General features: G+C 47.0%; 3 protein-coding genes across 4 annotated transcripts in view; 1 reads left to right on the top strand and 2 right to left on the bottom strand.

The window, feature by feature from the left end:
• Positions 1-10,323, bottom strand: part of LOC309668896 (putative acyl-CoA dehydrogenase 6) — a 97,669-nt gene extending 87,346 nt beyond the window's left edge. Inside the window, exon 1 of the mRNA XM_082479437.1 lies at positions 10,137-10,323. Coding sequence (XP_082335563.1) covers positions 10,137-10,289 — 153 coding nt within the window. The 5' untranslated portion in view covers positions 10,290-10,323. The remainder of the gene's footprint in view (positions 1-10,136) is intronic.
• A 135-nt stretch (positions 10,324-10,458) lies between these two features.
• Positions 10,459-14,395, bottom strand: LOC309668668 (guanine nucleotide-binding protein G(I)/G(S)/G(O) subunit gamma-11). 2 transcript variants are annotated; one of them, XM_082479141.1, is made up of 3 exons: positions 14,262-14,395; positions 14,009-14,112; positions 10,459-10,934 (listed from the first exon to the last, which is right to left on the bottom strand). In XM_082479141.1, exons 2-3 carry the CDS (start codon positions 14,102-14,104, stop codon positions 10,809-10,811), a joined length of 222 nt encoding a protein of 73 aa, XP_082335267.1. In that variant the 5' UTR covers positions 14,105-14,112; positions 14,262-14,395; the 3' UTR covers positions 10,459-10,808. The 2 variants fall into 2 exon arrangements, with proteins under 2 accessions (XP_082335267.1, XP_082335266.1); XM_082479140.1 differs by lacking the exon at positions 14,262-14,395 and having other exon boundaries at positions 14,009-14,236.
• A 3,508-nt stretch (positions 14,396-17,903) lies between these two features.
• TFPI2 (tissue factor pathway inhibitor 2) lies at positions 17,904-23,851 on the top strand. The gene is made up of 5 exons (XM_082499369.1): positions 17,904-18,049; positions 18,143-18,322; positions 18,808-18,987; positions 20,266-20,439; positions 22,751-23,851. The coding sequence occupies exons 1-5, from the start codon at positions 17,968-17,970 to the stop codon at positions 22,858-22,860; spliced, it is 726 nt and encodes a 241-aa protein (XP_082355495.1). The 5' UTR covers positions 17,904-17,967; the 3' UTR covers positions 22,861-23,851.
• Positions 23,852-24,676: the final 825 nt, after the last annotated feature.

The following is a 24,676-nucleotide window of genomic DNA, read 5'->3' as shown; positions in this document are numbered from 1 at the left end:
AATCTTGTTTCCCTCCTGTGAAAACCTAAAATGAATGAGGAACTACCTACACATATTAATGTCTTTTTAAAAAGCCTTTACTGCATTTGAAGGAAAAAATGTCCCTCAAGTTGTATCGTTGGTTTACTCTCCATCTCTTTTTATTACATTTCTCCCCGTTATAATTGAGGACTAACAGGTCTAACGTGAAATGTGATGTGTTTAGCCCTTATAAACAAGCTCACTGACATCACCCCAAGCACATCCCACAGAGGAGAGATGCACAGACTGAAATTCACGGACTAAAAAGCAATCGCATAGAAGTCCTGGGGAAATAAACAGTATTAAACAGTGGGATGGGCTGTTCTTACCAGCATCTTTTTGAACACTAAACAAACACTTCTGAGCAAGAAATGAGTGGTTCCAGGAATACTTAAAAAGGGAGAGTTGGAAAGTCACTCTCAAAACTTTGTCCTTTATTCATGAACTTTGAAGAACATGCTAGACATTCATACACCAGGCAGGATGGCTGCCAATGCCCACCCCTTGAAAAGGTCCAGACCTGGGGAGATCCAAAAGACTATGCTCTGCTGTCTTTGCCCTTCAGATTATTTGGTGTCCCCAACTTTTCTCGCATTTCACGTGCAGAACCCAACCACTCTGCATAGGACAAGATGTGACCAGCCTGGTGAAAAAAGCTTCTCAATGTAAAAGGACACTCCAAGCCAGCCAGAAGATATCACTGAGGAGAAAAAAGCCAAATCAATTACAACTAAAATTTATCTTTTTTTTTTTTAATTCCATACCTAAAAACCTGAAATAGATGTTGAAAAGCAAACTAATGGTTCCACCTACCCTAATTAAACACATTGCCAGTCCCCTTGCCTTGGTGGGATTACACAGAGCTAAGGTTACAATCACACTGAAGTACCTGGCCGAGCATGGGCTCCACGGCAGGCACTTATGCTCGTCACTCTCTTTCTCCATGGACTGCATTGCTGATCTTTTATTTCACTTTTAAATATACTAAGCACTAGACAGAATAAAGAAATAGACACATCAAACATTGAAACAGGCTGCCCAGGGAAGTGGTGGAACCACCATCCCTGGAGGTATTTAAACGACAGGTAGGTGGGGTGCTGAGGGACATGGTTTAGGGGTGGTTTTGGCAGTGTTAGGTTAATGGTTGGACTAGATGATCTTAAAGGTCCCTTCCAACTCAGACGACTCTATGATTCTGTCAACCACAGCAGGTATGTCACATATAACCCCTCCTGAATCCACTCTGTGCATGTGTGCGCATTTAGATGTACATACAACAGATTTCACGCTGTTTAGCTTTCCCTTTTTCCCTTTCCCAATGGGTGGTACGTAAGCTCGAGGCATTAAGAAATAAGGAAAACCAGCCATTCCAGCTTAGCACTATAAAGCTGGCTCAAAGGGGCAGGTAACATGTCATCGCTAGCGCCTTGGGTATCTTTGGGATACTTCTACTTCTCTGTTCATTGCTTCTAAGTGCGGGTGAAGAGGCCTGGCTCACGTCTGGGTTTCTCCACTGCCACTGCACATTTCTGTGGAAACTCGGCTCTGGCCACAGCTGCTTCCAGTGGATTTAAAACCAATACTCAGTAGACTCATATAAGAGAAAAACAGAAAAATTTCCTGAGTGTTGGAAAATACATGGCTGAAATAGGGAGACGTATATTTAAAATTGATTAATTAGAGCACCACAATTCCTTTTTGTACCTTCAATTATGCCGTGCCACAGGCAACAAAGGAATCATGCAATCTGCTACAGCACTGGGTACCAAAGACTGCAGTGATCAGCAAATACAGGAACAAACTGTTACTAAATTAAATTTTCCCTTTCTCAAAGGGGAAAAAGAAATAGTGGAGGGGAAAACCCTGTAATGTAAGAGTTGGCAACACCTCATTATATAATAAAACATACCTGCCCTCATCTATTTTTACAAAATCTGATTTTCAGAAAAAAAAACCAAACAAACGCATTTTATGAGTAGTCTGCAATTTTGCCTGGTCTATTCATTTGGCGGTAACTGGACACGCTTCTGCTTAAATCATTGTGTTTCTTCCCTTTCACTGCAACACAGTTCCTCGCAACATACATAACACGTAAAGCAAAGCTGATGATTGGTTCAGAAATTTGAATACTGAAAATCTTTTGGTCCCGTATATCTGGCTACAGTTTTCAGTTCAGGAGACAAAAAACCCCACACCTTGAATCAACAACAAAGTTTTTGCCAATGCTTACCTAAAACTTAAAAACGCACAAGTCTGCTAGGGAGTGCAGAAGCATGCACTGCCATCCACCCTGCGCAGCTGCTGGTGCATCTGGGAGCCCCACCGCTGGAGCAGAAGGCACACAACATCACCATACTAAGAAAGTAAAAGGTCCAGTCCAGGACCTGGGACTGAGCCCAGCTTAACCTTTTCCTGAGGAATGACATGCTGGAAGACCAGCTCCAACTGGGGAAGGCCCCACAGGATCCTAGCCAACCTCTAATGTCTCCCTATGTCTTTCTTCCCAGGACAGCTGCATAGGCAAATCCGTCCGGTACAGACCTGAGGTCTTGGCAGTCTCTACCCTCTCCCAACCACAACCCTGTTCAACTGCCCTATCCAAGAACATGGCAGAAAGGGGAGGATCCCAAAATTTCCTACCCACTCTGGACTCTTAAGAACTGCAGTTACCATTCTGAAATCTGTTCTCCAGCAGAGAAGGATAGGAACATATTTGCAAAGCCTCCCGAGATCAGACAATCAGTTCTGTGTTAAGTTCCATGGACTTTCTCACCTTCTCTCCTTTGAACACATGCAGATTGTATTTTACTTAAGCTACCTCTCTGTTGGTAGTATCTACTGCATCTTCCATTGAACCACACCACAACGGGCAAAGCAATATGCCATCAAAAGACCATTTCTCATTTGATACTCAACACCATGAGTTTTAAGCCACGTGGGGCCCTGTGTTCTTCTTGGACAAGAACCACGTGTGCAAGTGGTATCATTGTGGGGGAAAAAACAGGCCAAAGAAATCCTGTTTTTCACCTCCCACCAGCCATCAATTGACTGGTTTCAGATACATCCACAGCAACCACAAGTTCTGTTCATAAGAAATGTGATTCTTCGTATTTGGTAACAAAGCAACGTCTCCAGGTGCTCTGTGGGGCTGTTCACAGCACCAACCCCCAGAACACATGATTTCACAATTTTAATCTTGTCACTAACCTCTCCCCCCCACACACAAATTACAACATATCCAAAAACTCCCACATGGGACTGTCCCAATCATCTTGGCCTTCAACTGGAAGGCTCATCCCAGAAGAAACCAGAGTGAGCACAAACCACACACTTTCACAATACAATAGGCAAAGATGGGATTTTTTTCTGGCTTGGCATACAGGCAGCCCAGAATTAGTGAGAACAAGTGAGCACCAAGGGCATGGCTATTCCTAGGATATAAAGGCAGATGCATTCAAAACAGGGTAGTCCTACAAGAGCAAAAACGTGTGCCATGTCAGTCTAGATGCTGATCTCAGAGAAGACTTTAGGATGGCCATCCACTTATGAAAGCAATGCAGAACTGAGCACGTGAAGAATTTCTTTTGCCCCTGCAACTCATACTTTCCAACGCAGAGATGCTGAGCTGAGGTATAGTGTAATGCCCACCAGAGGCTGGGATGCTGGGGTTTGGATCCTGCTTTTGACTCTGGGTTACACCCCTGCAGGAACAAAAGAAGTTATCTAACTGTGGCCCATGCCATCCCAGACCACCTCTCCACTGCAAGGTACCAGTGCATCGTGGAATTACACCATGGGATCCAACTTCAAAGGCATGTGCTTCTGGAGGTTATCTGTCTTTGCCACCCACACACTGCTCCCCGTCACAGGGCTGAGGACTTAATGCAGTACCAAGGCAGAAGTGCAACCTGAAAATTGGATAGAAGTTGGAGAGATTGGCTTTGTTAAGCAATGTTGCATCAAGTGCTGGTTGGGCTACACCATTCATCTGAACTGACGGATTTCCATCCTCAAGACATCTGTCTCCATTAGCAGAGCTCCCAATGTTCATTGATGCTTTTTCACCAGCCAGGACCACAAGTGGCAACCAGGGTCTCCTGTCATACCTGTAGGACTTCCAGGTGCACCAGTGGGCCACATTCAGACAGGGCTATCTGTGCTGGCACACCTGTACCCAGACAAGTAGTCCAGTAGACAGGGTTTCCTGACTGCATCTAAGAGGCCCACATTATGACTGAATCCTTCAGATAAAACAGAAAATACCCAGTCCAAGGAACTGATCCTAACTCTATTGCCACCCTCACTTTTTCTTTGTCTTGAGTCACTGAAAGAGGAAAAAATATTTTCTAGAGCTATTCAAAGAATGGCTCTGCACATGCTGAACTGTAGATGGAGACCCACCACAGACCTGCAGCTTATGCCAGTTTATATATGTGCTAGCACTTAAACTGTGCTCATCACCATATCAGCCAAGTACCTAGTAAGTTTGGGGTATCCTCACAGATTAAAACAGCTAAAGGTCTGCTAGTTCATAATACTGAATCATTACCTAAAGATTTAGACTGTCATCTGAACCACAAGAAGTTTACACAGGACCTACTTACTGCATTGCTCCAACATCATGCAAAACATTTTTATTCAGTACGGTCTAGTTCCTTCTACCCTTTTTTTTTTTTTTGTGGCTGAGAGAAAGCTAAGTTGAAATAAAATGGTCCACATTTCTCTCCAAAGGAGGTGATTTTTCTCCAGCATTTAATCAGTTTCCCAGGAAAATTTGTTTTCTTCTGAAGAATAAGACAGGAATTTCTGATTTCCTTTTCTGCCTCTGGAAATGCATTCACCACATACACCACTGTGCTTATCCCACTGCACACTTCTAACAGCAATATTTGTCACAGGGGGTCTGAGAAGACACGCTCCCAAGAAACCCTCCCAAATCTGCCTGAAGAGCAGCTCTGCTTTCTAACACTGCAGTGCTTCTCCAACCCAGCATCTGTCCACACCAGGCTTGGGTGATGCTGACAGAGAAGAAAAAAGGCTCCTGATGACAGACAAAATCCTGCTGGTTCTGCAGCGGTGACAGAGACCGGACACCAGGAGCCATGGTCAAGAGTGCATTGGAGCATACTCCATACTCCAGCCCTTCCACCCTTTAGCTTTCATGGAGCACCTTCTCCCCGGGTGGCCTGGCACGCAGTGTGGGCAGGGAGCAGAACATCCACCACTGAAAAGCAGCTTCAGGTGCAACAACTTGGCTTCCCCACTACTCCCTTCTCCTTAGGATCTCTGCATCTCACCATTTCATACACTTCTGACTCTTTCAGGAATGCAGTATGCCACCTGTACCAATTTGCCCAATTTCAAGTTTCCGTGGCATATTTTGAAGGCTGCCATATATAAAATGGCAGATTGCAGATATAATGGCATTCCTGGAAATACTTAAAATATCAAGCTTGTCCTGACCTATTCCTACAGAGAAACTAATGCTCTAATTTTTTAATGAGAAGTTAAAAACTAGTCATTGAAACCTATCTGAGAAAACATACAGCTCAGGTGGCGCTACCAGGGCTAGTGACTAGGGATCTTTGGCTCTTAAAGGACATTGAAAATACAACAATCACTGTCTAGATGCACAGGCCTGGCTGCATGACAGCAGATAACTTTAAGAAGCACACCAAGTACCCTGGAAGTCTCCTCACATAATCTATAAGCGTTCATCTATCAAATTTCATCTCCAAGGACTAGAGCTGGATGTAAGCTTTCACACTCCGAGTCCACACGGGGCGAGGTGGGGAGAAAAATCTCCCAGAAAGTCAAAGTCCAGAGCAAGACGAACTGAAGCACAGATGAGCTTTCAGATCACCCCGACACCTGGCTGGGAACTGTGACATTCATTAGTAGGGGTACACGGGCAGGGGGAAAGATTTAATTGCATGTTTCCAAGCAGATGTGACCTAAAAAGATTTAAGCAAAGTTACATTTTCTGAACAGCTGTGGCAAAACCTATATAAACCTCAGATGTCTGCTCAGTCATAAACTGCTTATTAAGACACAGTTTTAGTTGTCAGAAGTGCCTACCTGTATTGCCTAATCCAATCAGGTGTGACAATGATAAAGCAATATAATAGCTAGACCTGAGCCCACAGAAATATCCCGTAGGCCCAGTTCTCCTACTAAAAGATGCTCATTGAAAAGTCTAACTAGATGCAGTGGAAATTTGTTCTAACATGAGTATTGGATAGGAAAAATGTTTGGGCGCAGCAACTGCAATCTCAGGTGTACACACTACTCTGACACTGAGTAACAAATAAAAGCATTGCTTATAAAATTGCCTTTACTGCATTTTTGCTACACAATAAAGTATTTGCGCATTGAGTGACATTTTTCTGATTATCAGAAAAAGCTTTTTACAGAGCTTGCTTGACTGTGCTGAAGCTCTTTTTTTTTTTCCTCTCCTGCCCTCCTAAACTGATTTAAAAGCAATTCTTGGTAGGGTGCTAGTGAACATATTGGACGGTCCCTCTTACTACAGTGGTATATCCCAGCTGCCCCTTCCAATAACAACAAAAATCAATTATGAAAATTTCCTCTCTGTTAAATTACCACCAAAAATTCTTGGCAGTAGTAAAGCATGTTGCTGTGTTTATCTATACCAGCAAGAGAACTAGCCCCTAAATGTTTATATGATGTTTCTGTCCGACACAAGAGGACAAAGGCTATTGCAAACACCCCAGAATCTGGGAATACATTTTACTTCCCTTAGACAGAACAGCACTCAGTGGAAATCTGTGAGCCTTACTGCAGTCACAGTTTTTAACTGTCTCCTTCCTGAAACTTTTACCTCAGGTGCACAATAACTAAGGTTTTAAAATTACAGATGAAAGTCATGTATTTTGCAGATTCAGCTATGTCTTTTCTCCCTCCCAATTTAGTGAGAAACTGACTTACCAGCAACCTACTACTTTGCTGTTCTGTTACCGGGGTTTATGATTTGTTACAAAGACAAACAAACCAACTCCATCCAAGGTGTTCCAGTGGCAGTGGTGGTCACCTTTCAGTATTTTGCAGAAGGTCAAAAAGAGCCATAATCTTTAGACAGAGTATTTACAGTAATTTTACGGGAAAGTTAATGTGAATATCAGTATTTAATTCAGATCCTGCATGCTGTTAATATGAAGGGGCTTTAATTCTTGCAAAAATACATACATTAATAAACAGAAACTCATGACATACAAGCCAAGAGTGGCAAATAAGGTAGCAGTGTCCTTTGGTGGAGTCTTACTGTCCCAGGCAAAATCCCCCTTAGCCTACAGAAATGTAACACAGGGTAAGTAGACCAAGTCACCGCCGGATATAAAATGAAATCTCATTTATATTACATGCAACTCCTGCAAAATATGTGCCAATCCTTTTCAAACCTATTTCCCAAAGCTTCTTACTACTAATGCCAGAGGAAAAGAAAAATAGACAGCATGGATATATCCTACACATATATGCATACACACACACACAGAGAGTAGGTTAAATCTTTTTCCTTCCAGCCAGTTATACTGTAATTCAGTTACTGCAGCAAGCTGCAGGATACCACTGCACTGCAAGCATTGTTCAACAAGTTACGCTACGATTTCGATTTCCAAGAGGAAGGGTGGTGACCTACAAAGTTGTAAAGGAAACCACTCACAAGCTTATTTCAATACCCTTGCTAAAAACAGCCCCCTGGAATTATAAGTCTCTTCCTCATCCTGCTCAGAACAATTGGAAAATTACAGACCATTTAAAATCCATTAATTTCATAGACTAAAAAAATAAAATGAATGGAGACAAAAAAATAACAGCTCTCACTCATGGAATTGCACTACTCGTTTCTCCGAATTCTTTGGGAGCTGCATCTGGATTTAACTAGAGGAGAGTGCTCTAAATTACGTAACAGGCACACTTAAAACCTGTTACAGATCCTGAGTGGTCGTTCTCTCCCAAAGACTTTACTTTTCAGTCTATCCTGAAGGCACTGAGGACAAGTTTAACTTAAGCCCAAACAAACACTTATTGCTAGAAGCTTTGGGGTGATCAGACTGGATTTGACATAAACTGGTGATTTTGACTTTTATTTTTCTATATGATCAGAAAAAAAAAATCTAAAATAAATGCTGTATAAGCATTTTGTAAAATACAGGACAATGATAAAAGTTGGTTTATGCTGTTTACTATAATTTCTTCTGCAATATATTCATCACAGGGATTTATGTGATAAATGTAGCATCACGTTCCCTCTTAGACCATGATGCAATTACCCCCACTAAACCCAACACAGCAGGGCATACTCTTAGCTGCACTTCAACAGGCATGAGGGGAATCAAAACAAGGCTGGGGGGGAAGGGGAAGAAGTATTTGTATTTGTAAAAAAATGCATTGTCACACAGCAGAGCAGCAAACACTGCACCAGCAGACACTGACACAGCCACTTTCTCCCGATCCCTCCGCAAATACACAGCTGCAAACATCTGAGATAAATGTGTGCCTGAGCAACAATATGTGAGAACACCTGAGAAACACCCATCCCCAGCAAAGCAGGACTTTTAAGATCTTCCAGATCCAGATTATTGCCTTCACAAGGTCTGGCTCTGTCCTCTGTATTTCAGAAGGACACTAGTTTTTCACCAATGCGGTTGTAGTGCCCAGACAGGTAATCATGAGCAGTGTGCCAGGGAACAAGTTCAGTGGGCAGACAACTCCGCAGATTCCCAGAGCGAAGGCTCGCTCCAGACGGGATCAGCACAAACTTGACACTATGGTATTAGCTGCAAAATCCTGTACTGTTAATCCAGGTGAGAGAAGAGGATTCATTTCCAACTTCTACTGATCCTTTCTGTCACCTTATTTCTGTGATGCAGAAGGTCTGGGAATTTAAACTAATGAATTAATTTCTGAGGAAACAGACTGGCCGTGCATGGCTTTTCCTTATTGCTCAGGTTTCTTTTTTTGTAACACAGAAGATGAATCCACAACTGCTAAAGCTCAGGGATAACTGGCGTCATCTCAGTGATAGAAAAATTGATTAATTAAACGGCCTTTGGGATATCTTGTTTTAACACTGGAAGTGGAAAGTTGACTCTTAAGAAAACCCAAAGAAAAGTAAAAATCACATGACTCAGAAGTATTTCCACTATCTGTTGCCCACAGTGAGCTGGGAAAGAGGTGAAATTTGGAAAAGGTTACATTTATCCACGAATATGTAAGATTCCTCAAGTAATCTTAAAAAGCACCTATCAAGGATATGACAGCACAGCTCCGAAGCCACATGAAATGAGTTAATATTTGGCAATGCATTGCATATGGGTTTTAAAAAAGCTACAGCGTGAGCACTTGCAGCACCAGCTAGGACTTTTAAACTTCGTTACAGATAAATGAGGGACAAGTCCTTCTGCTCCGTAACGCCTGCCTCTGAAGGTACCTTCTGCTTGTTCGTATGCAGCTGCCACGATAACGCCGCGCACTCCTCGTGGTCAGCACTGACCTTCAGCACTGGTCTCAGGGGTTCATAGTTCCAAGGCGGACTTCTCCCGCAGCCACACCAGGGCCTTCTGCCCTCAACCCCCTGAATTCCCTACCTCCAGCAGGTGGGCTTCATTATACCACAGCCTTCCACAGGTGACACTGGTGAGAATACACTGAGTTCACCACCATTACGTGCAGGTTGTCATTTACCATGCAGTTTATGCATTACCTGACGAGAAGTGCCTCCTTTCCTCTTGATTTATGGCTCAGCTTTACAGCAACCCGCTGTTGCTCCCCTTCTGGGAGCAGCGCAACGACACGGGGGCTCCATTCCCCTTTCTCTTGCATTCTGCATCCCCAAACGCACCCTCACCCGCGTTTTGCCACTCCGCCCGCCATACGCCAGGGACACACATGGCTTCATTTCTGACACTTGGCCGGGGAAGGAGGGGGAAGTGAAGTTCACTTATTTACACACACCCCGAGCCGTTCCGGGCGGCTCGCCGGCCTTGCCCCGCTTGCTCTCCCCTCACGGGGCGGCGCGGTGCGGCCGTCCCACCGTAGGGAAGCACCCCCCCTCCCGCCGTCCGTCCCACCACCACCACCACCACGGCCGGTACCTTCCTGAGGGCCGCCCGCAAGTCGCGGTGCTGCGGCGTGTCACCGAGGTGCCCTCCTTCCCGCCGCCCCGAGCTGCCGCCGCGCGCCGGGGCCGCGCCGCCCCGCAGGGCCGAGGCCAAACGCGCCCAGCGCCCACCGCCGCGCAGCGCCATGGCCGCCGCCGCCGCCTGCCCCGCTCCGCTCCGCCCCAGCGAGGGCCGCGGCCTGGCCCGGCGGGCTTTAACGGCTCCGCCGGGTCGCCCCGGCGGCCCCCCGCACCGCCCCGTCCCTCCTCCCGGTCCTCTCCCCCGCAGCAGGCCACGGCAGGCTCTCGGGTTACAGGCAGGTTTTCTTTAATGCCAAGGAACAGCCATGAAGCAACCGATAAACGGGTGGCGAAAGCGGGCGCCGCGAAGCGAAAGGAGCCGTCCCGGCCGCCGGCGGGAGCGGGGAAGGGGGCGGGGGAAGGGGGGGCAGCCGTTCCTGCCGAGCCACCGACGCGGTTCCCGGCTGCTTTCGGGTTGTTTTCTTTATTTGTGTAAGAAAACAAAACAAAAAATGAAAAAAAAAAAGAAAAGAAATCCGCTCCTGTGCTCGTTCAACAAGGACCGGCGGCGGTGGGGACACGCTAGTGACTCCCTACAGGTACAAGGAGAGTGTCTGCTCCGGTGGCAGGCGCTGGGTTCGTCCTCCTAAGCGATGACACAGCCTCCCTTCTCCTTGAAGGGGTTCTTGTCCTCGGGAACCCCCTTCACCAGCGGGTCCTCGCCCGAGCGCTCCTCGATGTAGTTCTTGATCTCTTCGGAGCACTTGGACACCTGCCGCGGAAGAAGAGAGAAGCGGCTGCATTACGGCCCGAGCTCTCTGTGCATGTCACAACAGCGAAACAGAGAATTCACACCCTTGCTTCCCCTTATTTGCCATCCCAACAAACATAAAAGATCTGACCGCAGAGCCAGCAGCACTTAAACCATGTGCAGACTCGGCTTCCTTCCACTGGCCTGACACTCACAGAACATGTGAGGATCACCGGGAATATATATGCCACTCGGAACAGCAGTTGTTGCATAGTTAAACTTGCTTTTTTATTATTTATTTATTAGCTGATACAGTTTTATTAAGCTGCAGGTCACACTCTCTCTTGACATCAGCATGACTTATGGTCAATGGGTTCTGGATCGGTAACTTTCAATTCAATTTCAAAGTATTTATGACTTTGCCTGTTTTTCCCAAACAAAACATTCAGTAATGACTTTTCAGTGGCAAAACAAATTCTCATCTTGCAGTTCTACAATAGCAACCATGGGAGTAAAGACCTGCCTTGGAAAGACAATTTAGTTACAGGTTACCTGGGGTTATTTTGAACAATGGTTAATAAAACAGCCTATCGTGTTATGAGAGAACATAATATGCATGACACTTTGCATGACATTCACAGCAAACTAGCACTGATGTAGGTAAGCCTGCACAGAACCCGTCTGTGAAGACTAAATGGGTTTACTTTGCGTTCACTGAGACAGGACAACATGCAGCACGTGTACTAACAGTGTCTGCAAAGCACAAGCAAATCCCACCAGCTTCAGAGGATCCTTGTCCACGCACGTCTCTTGTTTCCCTGCCCTATGTCAGCAGAAACTGTCCTTAGGTGCTTGAATACCTGACATGCCTGAGGACACGCTCCTGGCTCTGTCCCCATCTCCTCCCTTCCTACCCACAGTCCCTGCGGAGGCACAGCGGTGCAGAGTCAGCAGCAGGAACCAGCTGTCGGCCAGGCCACTAGATGACTAGTATCTCTAATTTAAGGCCCCTTGCCTTCTTTGTTAATTATATTTTACTCCATAGGTAAAATTGTGACAAGAGAAACAATGATTTTACCTGCTGTATCGCAGACCAACAGAGTGTGTCCTGTGCAAAATTAAGCTTTAAGCCATCAGAAAGAACTCGGAATTAATTCCCAATTAAACAGTGCATAAAATAAGGTCTAACTACCGCTAGCTGCCTTACAGCAGAGATTTGGACCTGCAAATCCCATTACATACGCCTCACTTTTTTGTGCCTCGCAAACCTGTTCATTCAAATTGGGCACCTTACGCCATAGTAAAAGTGTGTTCCAAAGTATAGGCAGGACTGCAATTTGTTTTACTTCAGTCAGCACTATCAGGATCTTTTTCGCAATAAGAAAAAAATGTCTGCCTAAATACCCATTCAGACATTTTTATTATTTAAAAAAAAAAAATATTCAAAAGGATATTTCCTCTTTGTGCTGTAAAGGTATAGGAAAGGGTCAAGAAAACTTTGGCTAAACATTTTTACTTTTGGTGACCACAGAAGTATGGCTTCTGCATTTCCCTGTCCCTGTAACACCCATACAGCTACCAGGGGACTGTGACAACTGCAACACAGATTTCATTCTCACAGTGAAACTTCTGTTGTAATGTACTGGTAAAATTGAGGATATTGTTTGTGCTTTACTACAGGTGATTTGAAAATGTCCCTTTCCATAAAGTGATAAGGCTTTTGGTTTATTCCAACTATTTAGGCAAGAAAATATTATTATCATTATTGGTAGTAGTAGTAGTAGTAGTAGTAGTAGTAGTATTGAAATCTGTATATCCTACAGAGTATATTTCAGTTGCTTGGAAACTCTGTGAGGGATGATATAGATCTCTATAGTACTTGGATGTGGAGTCTTCAGTACTGCTGGAGCTTCAGACTATACCATAACACCAACAATCACTGATACCTAACTGACAGCTAAAACATAACTGTGTCTTTCTTATTTTCTAGGCTGAACACCTAGACCTGCAATGAAATTCACGTGACTGATGTCACTGATTCCCACATATAAATGTATTTTCAGTCCTAACTTGAAGCGTTTATTTAGATGTAGTTTGCTTCTGCTGGCATGCAGAGAGAAAAAAAGAAAAGAAAAAGAATAGCAGTTTTATCATGGAGCAAGATCAGTCCTGCATGTCTTTCATCTACAGAAAATGTGCAAAAATACAAAAATTTCACTGGGAATTTTCACCAGCGGAAAGGAACAATCAGCGTAAATGACCAAAAGTGCGGTGTTTCTATAGGTCAATAGATGGATCATGGCTCCGCACCAGCAGTCCTTCGGCTCCTGCCCTCTGCCCGGGTGCCCACCTGGGGAAGAGGGTGGCCGCGGCCCCCGCCGGCTGCGGTGCGCTCCGGGACGGGACGGACGGGACGGGGCAGGGAGCGGTGCCGCCGCAGGGCGTCCCTCCGGCACACCGCCCCCTCACCTGGCACTGGCAGATCCCAACGCGTTTTACAGAGGAGGGGAACCGGGCTCGACGCGCTCCTCCCTCGCCAGGCAAGGCTGCCTTGTGCTGGCGCTGGGCTCCAGGGACTCGCCAGGGAGGGGAAGCCAAGGGGGGGGGCAAGTGAAAGGGGAACAGCCGCAAGCCAGCGGGCCGGTACCGGCCCCTCGGGGTGCCTTACCCCGGGGGCGGTGCGCCCCTTTCTCCCGCTCCTCGCTCCACAGCCACCCCCGCGAAGGACCCGCGCTCCTACACGGTGTTAGCGGTTGCCTGTCGCCAGCGCTCTCCCCGGTCCATGCCCCAATGGGGGCGTCTGGACCCGTCGGTGTAAACTCCGCTCGCCCCAAAACGGCCGGTGCTCCCCCGGAGAGCGGCTCCTCGGAGCCCCACTGCCCCTTCCTCCGCCGGCCCCGCCGCGGCGGGACGGGGCGCTCCCGCTCCGCGCTGGGCTGCCGCGGCCCGGCCCCGCCGCCCGCCCGACGTGCCCCCGGGCGCCGCATGAGCCCCCGCACCCCCGCCCGGGGAGTAACGGGCTTCTCCCGGCCCCCGGCCCTGCCGTCTGCCCCGGCGGCCGGGCAGGCCCGGGCCCCTTCTCCGCGGCCACTCACCGGCTGCCTCTCCAGCTTCACTTCTTTCCGGAGCTGCTCCACTTCCATTTTCAGTTTGTCCTTCTCGCTCAGGTCCTCGATGTTGATGGCTGGCATCGTCTACACTGCCAACGCGCGGAGGGAGGGAGGGAGGGAGGGAGGACAAAAGGTTACCTCTGGGCAGCCAGGGCGCCGGGGCCGGAGCCCCCGGGAGGGAGCGAAGCGGCGGGGCGGTGGGACGGCCGCCCCCGGCCCGCCCCCGGGGCTCACTCACACGGTGCCGTCCGGGCTGCCCCGCTGCTCGGCGGCCGCGGCGGCCGCTTCCTCTCCGGTGCTCCTGGCACCCCTTCCCCGCTCCGCTCCGGCCTTTAAACCGACACGTTAATCCCCCCCCCCCCCCTAAACCGGATTAAATCCCGCCGCCCGACGCGGCCCCGCTGCCGGGGCGCCGGGGCGTTGACGGGGGCCCTGCCTGCACAGGGAGGGTCCGGCCGACCCGCTGCGGCCCCCGGACCGGGCGCTCGGCCCCGCCGCCGCATCGCCCCGGCGCCCCGTGGGGCAGCCGGCGGCGGGAGAGGGGAGCTGCAGCGACCCTCCAGTGCTGGCCTCCCCCCTCCTCTCCTTCTCCGCCACCACCGTGGAGCGAAGGCGGCGAGGTGGGGCGGGTGTTTTGGCCCAGCGGTGGGGTGTTTCTTCCCCCTGCCGCCTCCTTCTGCTCCTCCTGGCCCTAGCCATGGTTCTTGTTCTCCCGTGCCACCAGCATCCCTCGGGGCCGTGCTCCTCTGCCCAGCAGCTAAGGCAGCAGCAAGCGGTTTGCGCGGGCACATTACTCGATACTTGTGCCTTGAAACTATGAATAAACTGGACTAAAGGTAGGGGAGGGAGCCGCTCTTAGGTCAAGTGTCCCGCAGGCGGCCAGGCAGTCAGTGGCAGACACAACAACTTTTGTCGGTAGCTGTGTCTGCAAAGCGGAGTTGCCACTCCGCATGGGAGGGATGTCATGGCCAACCTACACAGAGCATCTCTGGAGTCATGGAGTTATGACGGGTGTTGAGGATGGGGCACTGTCTGTAAGAGAAATTATGGGTTAAAAGAAGGAACCAGGCCATTCTTCTCCCATGGCTGCATATACTTTTGAGGTCTAGTTTCCAAACAGGGCACTGTGCTCTTTGGGACACGGTGATCCCTCCATGTGTGTTTGTACAACACCTAGCATCTCTGACCCCAGCAGCCGCTTTCCTGCAAAAACAGTGGAGGCAGAATCCAGGACCCGTTATGCAGAACAAAGCTGCAGGCCATTAAAATGGGCCTGTATGAGTCCTTCTGTTATTTGGCACTTCAAAGGTCCCTATAGGCAGTCGCTCTTCTCTCTTTCTATCTCTGGCTTTTCCTCTTAAAGACACTCCTTTCTCCTCCTCTCCCCACTCACCAGATGTAAGCAGCTGTCAGCAGTATGCAAGATTTACATCTCTCTTCTCCAGTGCTGCTCCTGTAGTGCTCTTGGGGTTTGTATTTGTTTTATTTTAGCCAGTTCGCTAACATCAGTTCCTCTTCCCCTCCCTCTGGCTATTCTCTCCCCCTTCCCAGCTGTCGGTATGCAATTTCTACATCCCCATAATCTACACTGGCAGCTGCATCCCCAGACCCCACCAGCTGCTGGTCCCTGGGCCAGTCAGAACAGGTGGAAGGAGCTGGCTGGTCAGGATCTCGGGGGAGCCGAGGCTGTCGGTGGGAGCAGAAATATTGCAGTGCGGAGAGGTAGACAGCGTGTGGTGTGGCGGTGGCCGGTGTAGGGTGCGGGAGCGAGCTGAGGGTGGGCTCTGGCACACAATTAGCATCGTGATAGCGGGAAGGACAGTTGCAGCTTGGTATTGATAACCCTGTAATGGGAAGCCTGCCGTCAGCTGTCTGCTGACAAGACTAGCTCTGCTGATGGAAGTTAGTAAAGGACTTTCTACCACTTGCTATATTAACTTTTATTTGAGGTCATATATTTCTAAAGATACTTGCCTAATCTAAGTGAACTTCTTTGCTGTTAAAGCAAAGGAGCCACTGAATAAATACTGCACCGTGCTGCAGCATTGATGGATAGGTGGGTTTAGCTCAAACTTTGATTTGTATGTGTGCATGCACAGAGGAAATGGAAAATACGGAAAATGGTATTTGCATGACAGCATTCATTTTACTGCTCTTGTGGTATTTCAATGACTTTCTTTGCAATTCCAGCAAAATCTGATGAAAACTAAAGGACATCAGTCTAGTAATATTAAAATCACTTGAGAGTTTCCTAATATTAGAAAAATGGTCTTTTGATTTTTTCTGGAAATAGAAAATGTATGTTGGTTTGCTCCCCCCCGCCCCCCTTGGAGGAACCTAAGCTTTATTATAGTTGCTGTGCTTAATAAGCTTAAAAATATACAAAGAAGGACACCTGTTACTAACAGTTGTAGTTATAAGATTTCAAAATACAGCAGATGTGTCCCATGGTGATGTCTCAAACTGTCTCACGGTTTATGAGCTCTTTTTTTTTTTTTTGTCACTAAAGCACCCACTTTTCCCTTGGCAACTGGAGATTCTGAAAAAAAGGAACAGTGCTGAAAAAGGAGGGAGAGAGATACCATTCATATCTTCTAGGTGGGGCGGGGGTTGAATTTGCTCCTCTTTCTTGTCTTTATGAAAAATAAAATTATGTCAGAAAACTAATGTTTGCTGTAATCCTCTGTGAGATTACAAAAGCAGAAAAGCCATGGAAAGAAAGTCTAGTTCCTGAAATAATCAGGGTGCCATGAAGTTCTTCCTCCTTACAGCCGGTACGGACTGTGGCTTCATTCCTGCAGGCCACGGATTTCCAGGGCCCTGTCTCGCAATCCCATCGACGGCAGCGCCTGCCTGAAGGACTGAGGCCCAACACAGTGGCTGTAAAGGGAGTGGAGAACAATAGGAGATCAGATTAGTTTATTGTTATCTATAGAAAGCATGCCTAATTTGCAGCCACTCTTATCTCTCTTACTGTATTAAATCTGGAGTAAACACTAATTAATGTAATGGCTCTAACCGATTAGAGAGGGAAAGTATGCCGTTCGCTGCTCACCCCCTCCTCCACCAGATCACTCCGGATTGCCTGGTGGGGTTAAAATCTACAGAATAAGACAAGTCATGGTATTTTCTGGAATCCAGCTCTCCAAACGAGCCAGAGGTTTCATCCATTCATCCCCTCGGGTTTCCCTGGAGTTCGAGCCCCGCTGATGGTTTTCACAAGTTCTTTAGCGTGACACACAACGGTATTAAACTAGTAAACGGTTTTACCGGTGTTATCTCTAGCGGCACAGGCTAAGCGGCCCCTGCTTCACCCGCCTGGATCGGGACCCGCCGGAGGCGCCACGGTTTGATGCTCAGCATCCCGCCTCCCGTGGGGAGCGGCCACCACGGGGGCGAGGGGGGAGAGGACTTTCCCTTAGCGACCCGTCCCGGATTTCGCCGTGATTAACAGGAAATGCTCCTTGAGCATCATCCCGTAATGTGCGAGGAGGAGGGGGGGAGGGAGGGGGGGAGCGGGACAGCCGTGGACCCTGGCCAGCTCCCCGCAACGAGGCCCCTCCGCCGCGGGCAGCGCAGCCCGATGGCGAGCCAGCCCCGGCGGCGCCCCCCGCTCCCCGGCCGCTCTCCCCCCCGGCCTTGGGGCCCTCCCGGCGGCGGCGGGGCGGGGGTGGTCCGGCGCCCCCCGGCTCTGGGGCTCACGCAGGCGGGCATCCCGCCGCGCCCCGGTGACGGCCCGGGTCAGCGGGGACCTGCTGCCCCGCTGAATCAGACCTTCCCCTCCCACCACATGCGCAAGGAGGGAGGCGGCCCGGGGAAGCCGTGCCGGCGCATATAAAGCGCTGCCGTCGGGCCGGGCAGCGCCGCTCGCTCCCGGGACCCCGCTGCCACCCTCCCGTCCTCTCTCCCTCCATCCGTCCCTCCCTCCCGTCCGCCGTCGCGACATGGCCGCCGGCCGCCGCCTGCCGCTGCCCGCGCTGCTGCTGCCGCTGGCCTGCGCGGCCCTGGCCCCGCGCACCCTCACAGGTAGGGACCCCGCGGGCGGCTACGCGGGGCCGGGGCCGGGGCCGCCTCCGCCGCCGAGGTGGCTTCAGCCCCGGTCGCTGGTGTCTCCCGCAGAGAAGCAGCGCTCCTGCCTGCTGCCCCCCGACGACGGCCCCTGCCGCGCCCTGGTGCCGCGCTGGTACTACGACAGGTACACGCAGAGCTGTCAGGAGTTCACCTACGGGGGCTGCCACGGCAACGCCAACAACTTCCTCACCCTCGACGACTGCGAGAAGAGGTGCTGGACCATCAAGAGTGAGTGCAGGGACCGGCCCCGACGCCCTCCTCAGCCCCGGGGGGACGAGCCGGCGGGGCCCACATCCCCGATGTGTCCCCCTCGGGGTGGCAGGGGGCTAAGGGGGGGCTTGTGGGAGCAGTGGGGAGGCTGCGCTGGTGGTGGGATGCTGTGCAGCCGCCCTGTCTCTCCCTCCTGCATGTCGCGACTGGCTGGCTGATGTCAATTTGATGCAGAGAAAGCAGAGGGAGTCGTCTCAGAGGCAACGTGCGGAATTTAACTATTAATATTTTGAATGTAATGTAGCATTATAACAAGTTGCTAATTAATGCATCGGATTCCTCCTGTAAAGCTTATCCCACTTTTTTAAAGAGTGCAGGTAGTGGGGACAAGCCGGGACTTGCCTGCGACCGGAGTAATAGTGTTTTGGCTACGCTACCGTGTTGTTGAATAGGGGGAGCATGAAGCGCTGATTTTACAGAGGATGAAATTATTCTTGTTGCAGAAGTGCCCAAATTATGCCGGATGGAGGCTGATGGAGGACCTTGCAGGAGTCATCTAAAAAGATACGCCTTTAACTTGAGCTCAATGAGGTGTGAGGAATTCATTTATGGTGGCTGTTACGGAAATGGCAACAACTTCAGAGATTTGCAGTCTTGTGTGGACCACTGTCTCCCAGAGAAAAGTAATGATTGTTCCAAATTTTTAATAAAATAGATGGTTTGAAAGCGATACGAAGATGATATTTTATTTGATATTTTCCTCTGGATACCCGTAAAGTGGTATTTTTGAAGACTTTTGTGAAAAAGATGTTTATATTGTCTACAGACTTTCAGGTGCACTTGCCTCAGCTGTTACTGAAAGAGCAAAATGCTGTGTTAGTTTAATGTTGTGACCTTAAATGTGCCCACAGCTACACTCAACCGATCTCGTGACTTGTAGAGAGCTGTACATGTGTAATTTGAAGGGAAATAAGGTTGGGAGTTCTGTGTTGAGGCAGATGGATGAGACGTGTGGCAGTCACGTTCAGGGTGGCGGTATCCTATTATAAAGCAGCAGTGCCTTTCTACAGCTGAGGCCTGAGAGATGGTATTAGGTGGCTTGGGGTTTTCCGCACTCACCAGCTCAACTGGTAAAAGTTTTTTGTCTGACATGATTCTTCACTGTCTCTCTATATGAACTTCAAAGAAGAAAGATAGTAATTATAAGCAGGTGACTATACCAAAGTGTTGTCATAAACACCAGGTTAATATCCAGTGCAAGACGGGATCTTTGAAGAAGAGAGATCTACCAGAATGTGTAAAAGCTGTCAGTGGCTAAGCTTTATTAGTGCTTGATGGGACAGTTATTTTTGGCTGATGGCAGGTAATCAGCATTTTCTTAGGTGAATGCTGAACTATTTTTCATTTCTCTGTTGCCCATCCGTAAATTGGTAAAAGATCTCCAGCAAGAAAAGTAAAATTTTGTTAAGGCAAAACGAAACATGATTCTTGGTGGGTTTTGTACTTTTTGCTGCAAGCGGGCAGGGTTTGCTGGCAAACTCATAGCAAGGATAAATAAAATAGTGCCTTTTTTTCTCTACAGAGGTAGTTCCACTGGAATTATTGTCATATTCCTATGTATATGGAACACGACTTCTGGCCAGACCATGTGAATATCTCGGCTGTTGTATGCATGGCACCACAAATGGGGAAAGCTGATGAATTTCACTTTCGGGATAGTAATCCTATTTTCTGGGACTATCTGTTGCTTTCTTAATTCATAACTCCCAGGAATAAGATGTAGTAAGGCTCTGAAGTCTGAGGTAACAGTCATGTCAGTTCAATGGGAACAGGTGCTGTTTAGCCACAAAATTTATTGCAGGGCACATTTTAAGAAGCCAGGCAGAGGTTACATTTATGTAATTTGTCTTTCTCTCTCTCCCTTTTTTTTTCTTTTTTCTTTTTTTATTTTTTTTTCCAAGCTGGTCCTCTGCTATGCTACAGCCCAAAGGATGAAGGATTGTGTTCTTCTTCTGTGTCTCGCTATTACTATGACGCCAAGACTAAATCATGTAAGGAGTTCAAATACACTGGCTGTGGTGGAAATGCCAATAACTTTGTTACTGAAACGGATTGCTACAATGTCTGCAGAAAAGGTAAGTTTTTTTGTATTTTGTCAGTCATAAGCAGATAAAGTAATCCAAGTAACAGGTTTTCTCAGTGTTCTTTTACTCACCTTGACTTGCTACCAGCGTATGCTTTTTGCATTTTGGACTCGGTGTTTTAAAAGGCAGGGAAAACAGATGCAACACTAAATCCTTCTGAGAAGAACAGTGTGATGCGAGGTGATTACACCATTTTTGAATGAAGCGTAGAGAAGGGCACACAAAAAGGCTAATTAATTTACTGGAGCCCACAAGGAACCAGTCTTTAAATTGTTCGGTACCTGCATGAACGCTAGTTAATGTATCATTTTCTTCTAGATATTTTAAAGTAGGATTAAAGTGAGTTGTGAAATCCATTTGCTTTTTTCCTCCACATCCACCCTTGATTCCCCACTGCCTGTTCCCATTTCCCATTCCCATTACTGAAGACTTCTGCCTCATCAGTTGTGCTGAGTCAACTGCTTCTGTGGCTGTGGGGGGAAGGGTTGGGAGTGCTAATTGATTTTTCTTAATGGTTTTATTCAAATCAGCTACTGGCTGTGCTTGTAGGTCAAAATAGTTGTGCTTTTACCAGCAGTCCTATGTTCATACCATCTATTGCAAGTTTTAATACTCTAGCTTAATTTATTTGATATATAAATCAATGAGAGGGAGAAAAGCATAGTTAATGTTGACCCCCAGAGCGCTCAGGAAGCAGTCACAGCACAATATTTAAAAAAAATGATACTAATGGGGAAAAAAATTAAGGCTATATCTAGCATGTACATTGACTTTGGAAACAAAATCAAAAAAGCCAAAAAGTAGCTTTGTTTTAAACACGAGATATGCACAAGGCCTGAGTATGTCATGATTTAAGATGTGTAGTCAGAATGCCTAAGTCAGGAGATGATTCTTTATTTCTGAGCTAGAAATCCAGGGCTGGAGCAAGGATTGCACCCCAGGCACAGTCCTCAGAAGTAAAAATACTGTCTGCCAGTTAGTCATGGCAGTAATATTTCTGCGGGTGACAAGTCTGAGTGCGTCTCTGCCATTTGAGTATGGTAAGGGAGTCTTTAATAGCATGCTAAGTCTATCTGTGATTATCTAATCCGCACCTATTAGTACCTGGGAAATGGTAGGGCCAGGCTCCAGCCCAAGCGTGCAAAGAGGGAGGAGGGAGGAAACCGCCTCCGCGCTCTGCCCCTGCCCGCTCCCAGCCAGACCCACCTGGGGGTTCTCTCTTCCTCACTCTTTTTGTGGAAGAAAGAAGTAAGGAAACGCTGTCTGCCTCGTAACTGGAGCACCAGGTAGCCAAACGTAAAGGATCGGCTGTAAGCTTTTTCACTAACGTGGATTTCACAATTCAGTAAGGCTTGCTACAGCCAAAGCCCATAGTTAAGGGCATAATTAGTGCTAATTAATGTTGTGCTATACATATTCATTTCTATAGCTTGGGAGTGTACAGCAGCATTAAGCAAATCTTTAAAAGCAACTTAAGCCACTCCTTCTCTCCCGCTCCTATAATTCCCTCCCCAGCATCTTTCCTGTTACCTTTTGGAGTCTCAAGTTGAATTCAGTTGACCTTCCCTGTGCAAATATGCAACGGCTGTTTGAGCTGATCTATAGCTTTTGGAGTGAAAAGGTTTCTGATTCATTTCATTACAAAAAAATTATACTGGAAAACAGAATAAATACGTTGGGGCAACAGGATTGGGAACTGGCCACAGGGGCTCTGCGTGCAGGTGAACAGGTGGCATAAAGACATAAGATTTTCAGTCAGGTTTGCAAAGTACTCGTTTTCTGAACTGGATTCACACATTTCATGAGGCCTTCGTAAGCATCCCTGGAGATAACCCTGACTGTCTTTGGCCACTCTACAGCTTTTGTGTGAAACAGAGTCCTGTACAGAAACCCAAATCATTTCACCTTTTCATCTCCCACAAGACTTTTCCCCAGTGTTGTTCAGAGAAATGTAGTAATAGATCTTTTCGGTTGGTTGGTTGTTTTTTTTTTTTTTTTCTCAGATAGAGCAGCGTGTTTACTTCCATTCTACTGTGACTGCAGGATAGCTAGAAAAGCTATGATGATGCTTGCTCAGGAAAAGAGCAGCAAAATAGGACTCCAGTGCCAAAGGTGGACACATTGGAGACGTTACAGTGTGTGAGAATGGGGTGTTCAGAACACATTTTACAGTTTCTGATGTGTTTGTTATTATTGGCTCAGCTGCTTAAACAGTGTAACATGAAAAAAATAAAAGCCCAAACAATAAAGAGTAGTAACAGTTTTGTCATAGTTTCCCTAACTGCTTCCTTTGTTTTCTTAGCAGGGACTCAGAAACCAAGAATTGACAAACCAACAAATGTGTTCCGCAGAAAAATGATGAGAAAACTGATTAAAAAACCTCAGCCTTATAACCCGAAGTCTCAAAACTGATGTGCACTTGGATGTTTGAAACACCACCTTTTGATTCCATGTTCTTTTGTAAGATAGTTTCCACACGGTTTTATACACTGACATAGTTCTGTCTTTCAGAACTGCTTTTTATTTCCAACTTACTTTTATAAAGAACTGCATTTAATAGAAGAAGAACGAGCCTAAGTTTGGTTCTTCTGCTCTGTTGTCTTTGCAGTAATACTTCGGCAAAGCCAGGTATTTAGATTTCCATATTTTTATGGGGGAATGTTACTACTGCCTTGGGAGGATATTTCAGCTGTTACAAATCAATTCAGATTTGAAAAATCAATTGTCTCATAGTATAACTAAGGAGAATACAAAGCTAAATCTCTACCATGGATTTTTTTTTGGCATCCTCTGCTTGCTAAAGATAAGCAACCTTTCAAAAGTATGTTCAGAAGTTTATTGCCATGCCATTTTACATACTTTGGCACTATCATTTAAGTAGATTGTGCTTTACAGTTATGTTCATAGTCAAGGCTTTCAGAAGCTTTCATAACAGTAAAAGAAGTGCAAACTTAAATCTGGCTCATCCCACAAGAAAAAATTAGAAATAGGGGTACTTTGATAAACACTCTGACAAAGGCAGTGAATAAGCTACTTGAGTATTAAAATGAAAATGTAGCCGTTACTTTTTCATGACATTAGAAATTTCTGCTAAGTTACACTCCAGATCCTCCTGTCAGCATCTTTTTATTGATTTTAATGGAGCTACACTGATTACATTTGCTGAGGATCTTGATATTTGTGTTTATGCGGTGGCTGTTAAAGCAGGAAAGCAGAATTTCATGTAATCCCTCTTTTGAGGCACTATTGTATTTCTTATGGTAGATTATGCCTATGGTGGTATTATTGCACCTTCTTTTGTTTTGTATTTGAGCCATGTCTGAATTTCAATTAATTTCACCTACAATATTTTCTAAATATGAATTCATAAGTAATGTTAATAAAATGTTTTTGTGAAAAAAGAGAGAGCTGCTTCTGTCTTCTGTCGTATGCTTCTGTTAATTATCCTGCATTAGTTGTATACACCAATATGTGTAATGGAACCTATTATTTACTCATTATGACTCTAACAGAGTTTAGTTGTCTCTTAAATCATTTCCTTACGCTGAGGTCTTTATTTGAAGAAAGCCAGTAAATTGCATTGATGTCATTCATCCCCAGCAGTTTTTGTGGCTCAGCTGGCTCTCCCTAAAGAGCTGCTCTCAAAGGGGTGCTTAGTTAAGCTGATTGCCTGCTGCTGGGTCTCCTGTTTGATGTTGCGCTACCCGAAGAGCTTTTGTGAGGGTAGTGGGCTATTTGCTTGAAATGACATTGGCTTTCAGTTAGAAAATTTCAGGCATGAGCTGTATTCCCATTTTCAGAGAGGGAACACGATGGGAAAACTAGTCAAGATTTGTTTTTCTTACTGATTTTTCTCTCACCGCTGGATTTTGAATTAAAGCAGTCAGCTGTGCTTGCCTTAGTCTTTCTCCTACTCCATTTCTGGTTCTCAATCTCAAAAAACCTTCTTATTTCAATTGACGTATCACTTAGTGTGGATGAATGAGCACGCTCCGTGACAGAAAATTGCAGGTAACTAGTGATACAGTTTTGAGTGTGTCCCCCATACCAAACCTCTTCTCTGGTAATTGGCCTTCAAACAGAAATGGGGACAGTCTAACCTCCCTTGGGGGAGACTGGCCACCCTACCCCATGGATCCTGCCTGTGTCCCTTCCCTGGGGCTGTGAATTTTGGCCATGCTGCCTAGAGCAGTGGCCCAGAGTGTCCCTCTGAACATCTTTACATACC

Source organism: Vanellus vanellus (genome assembly GCF_965231255.1).
Source record: "Vanellus vanellus genome assembly, chromosome: 2".
Taxonomy (NCBI): Eukaryota; Metazoa; Chordata; class Aves; order Charadriiformes; family Charadriidae; genus Vanellus; species Vanellus vanellus.
This window is presented reverse-complemented; position numbering and strand designations above follow the sequence as displayed.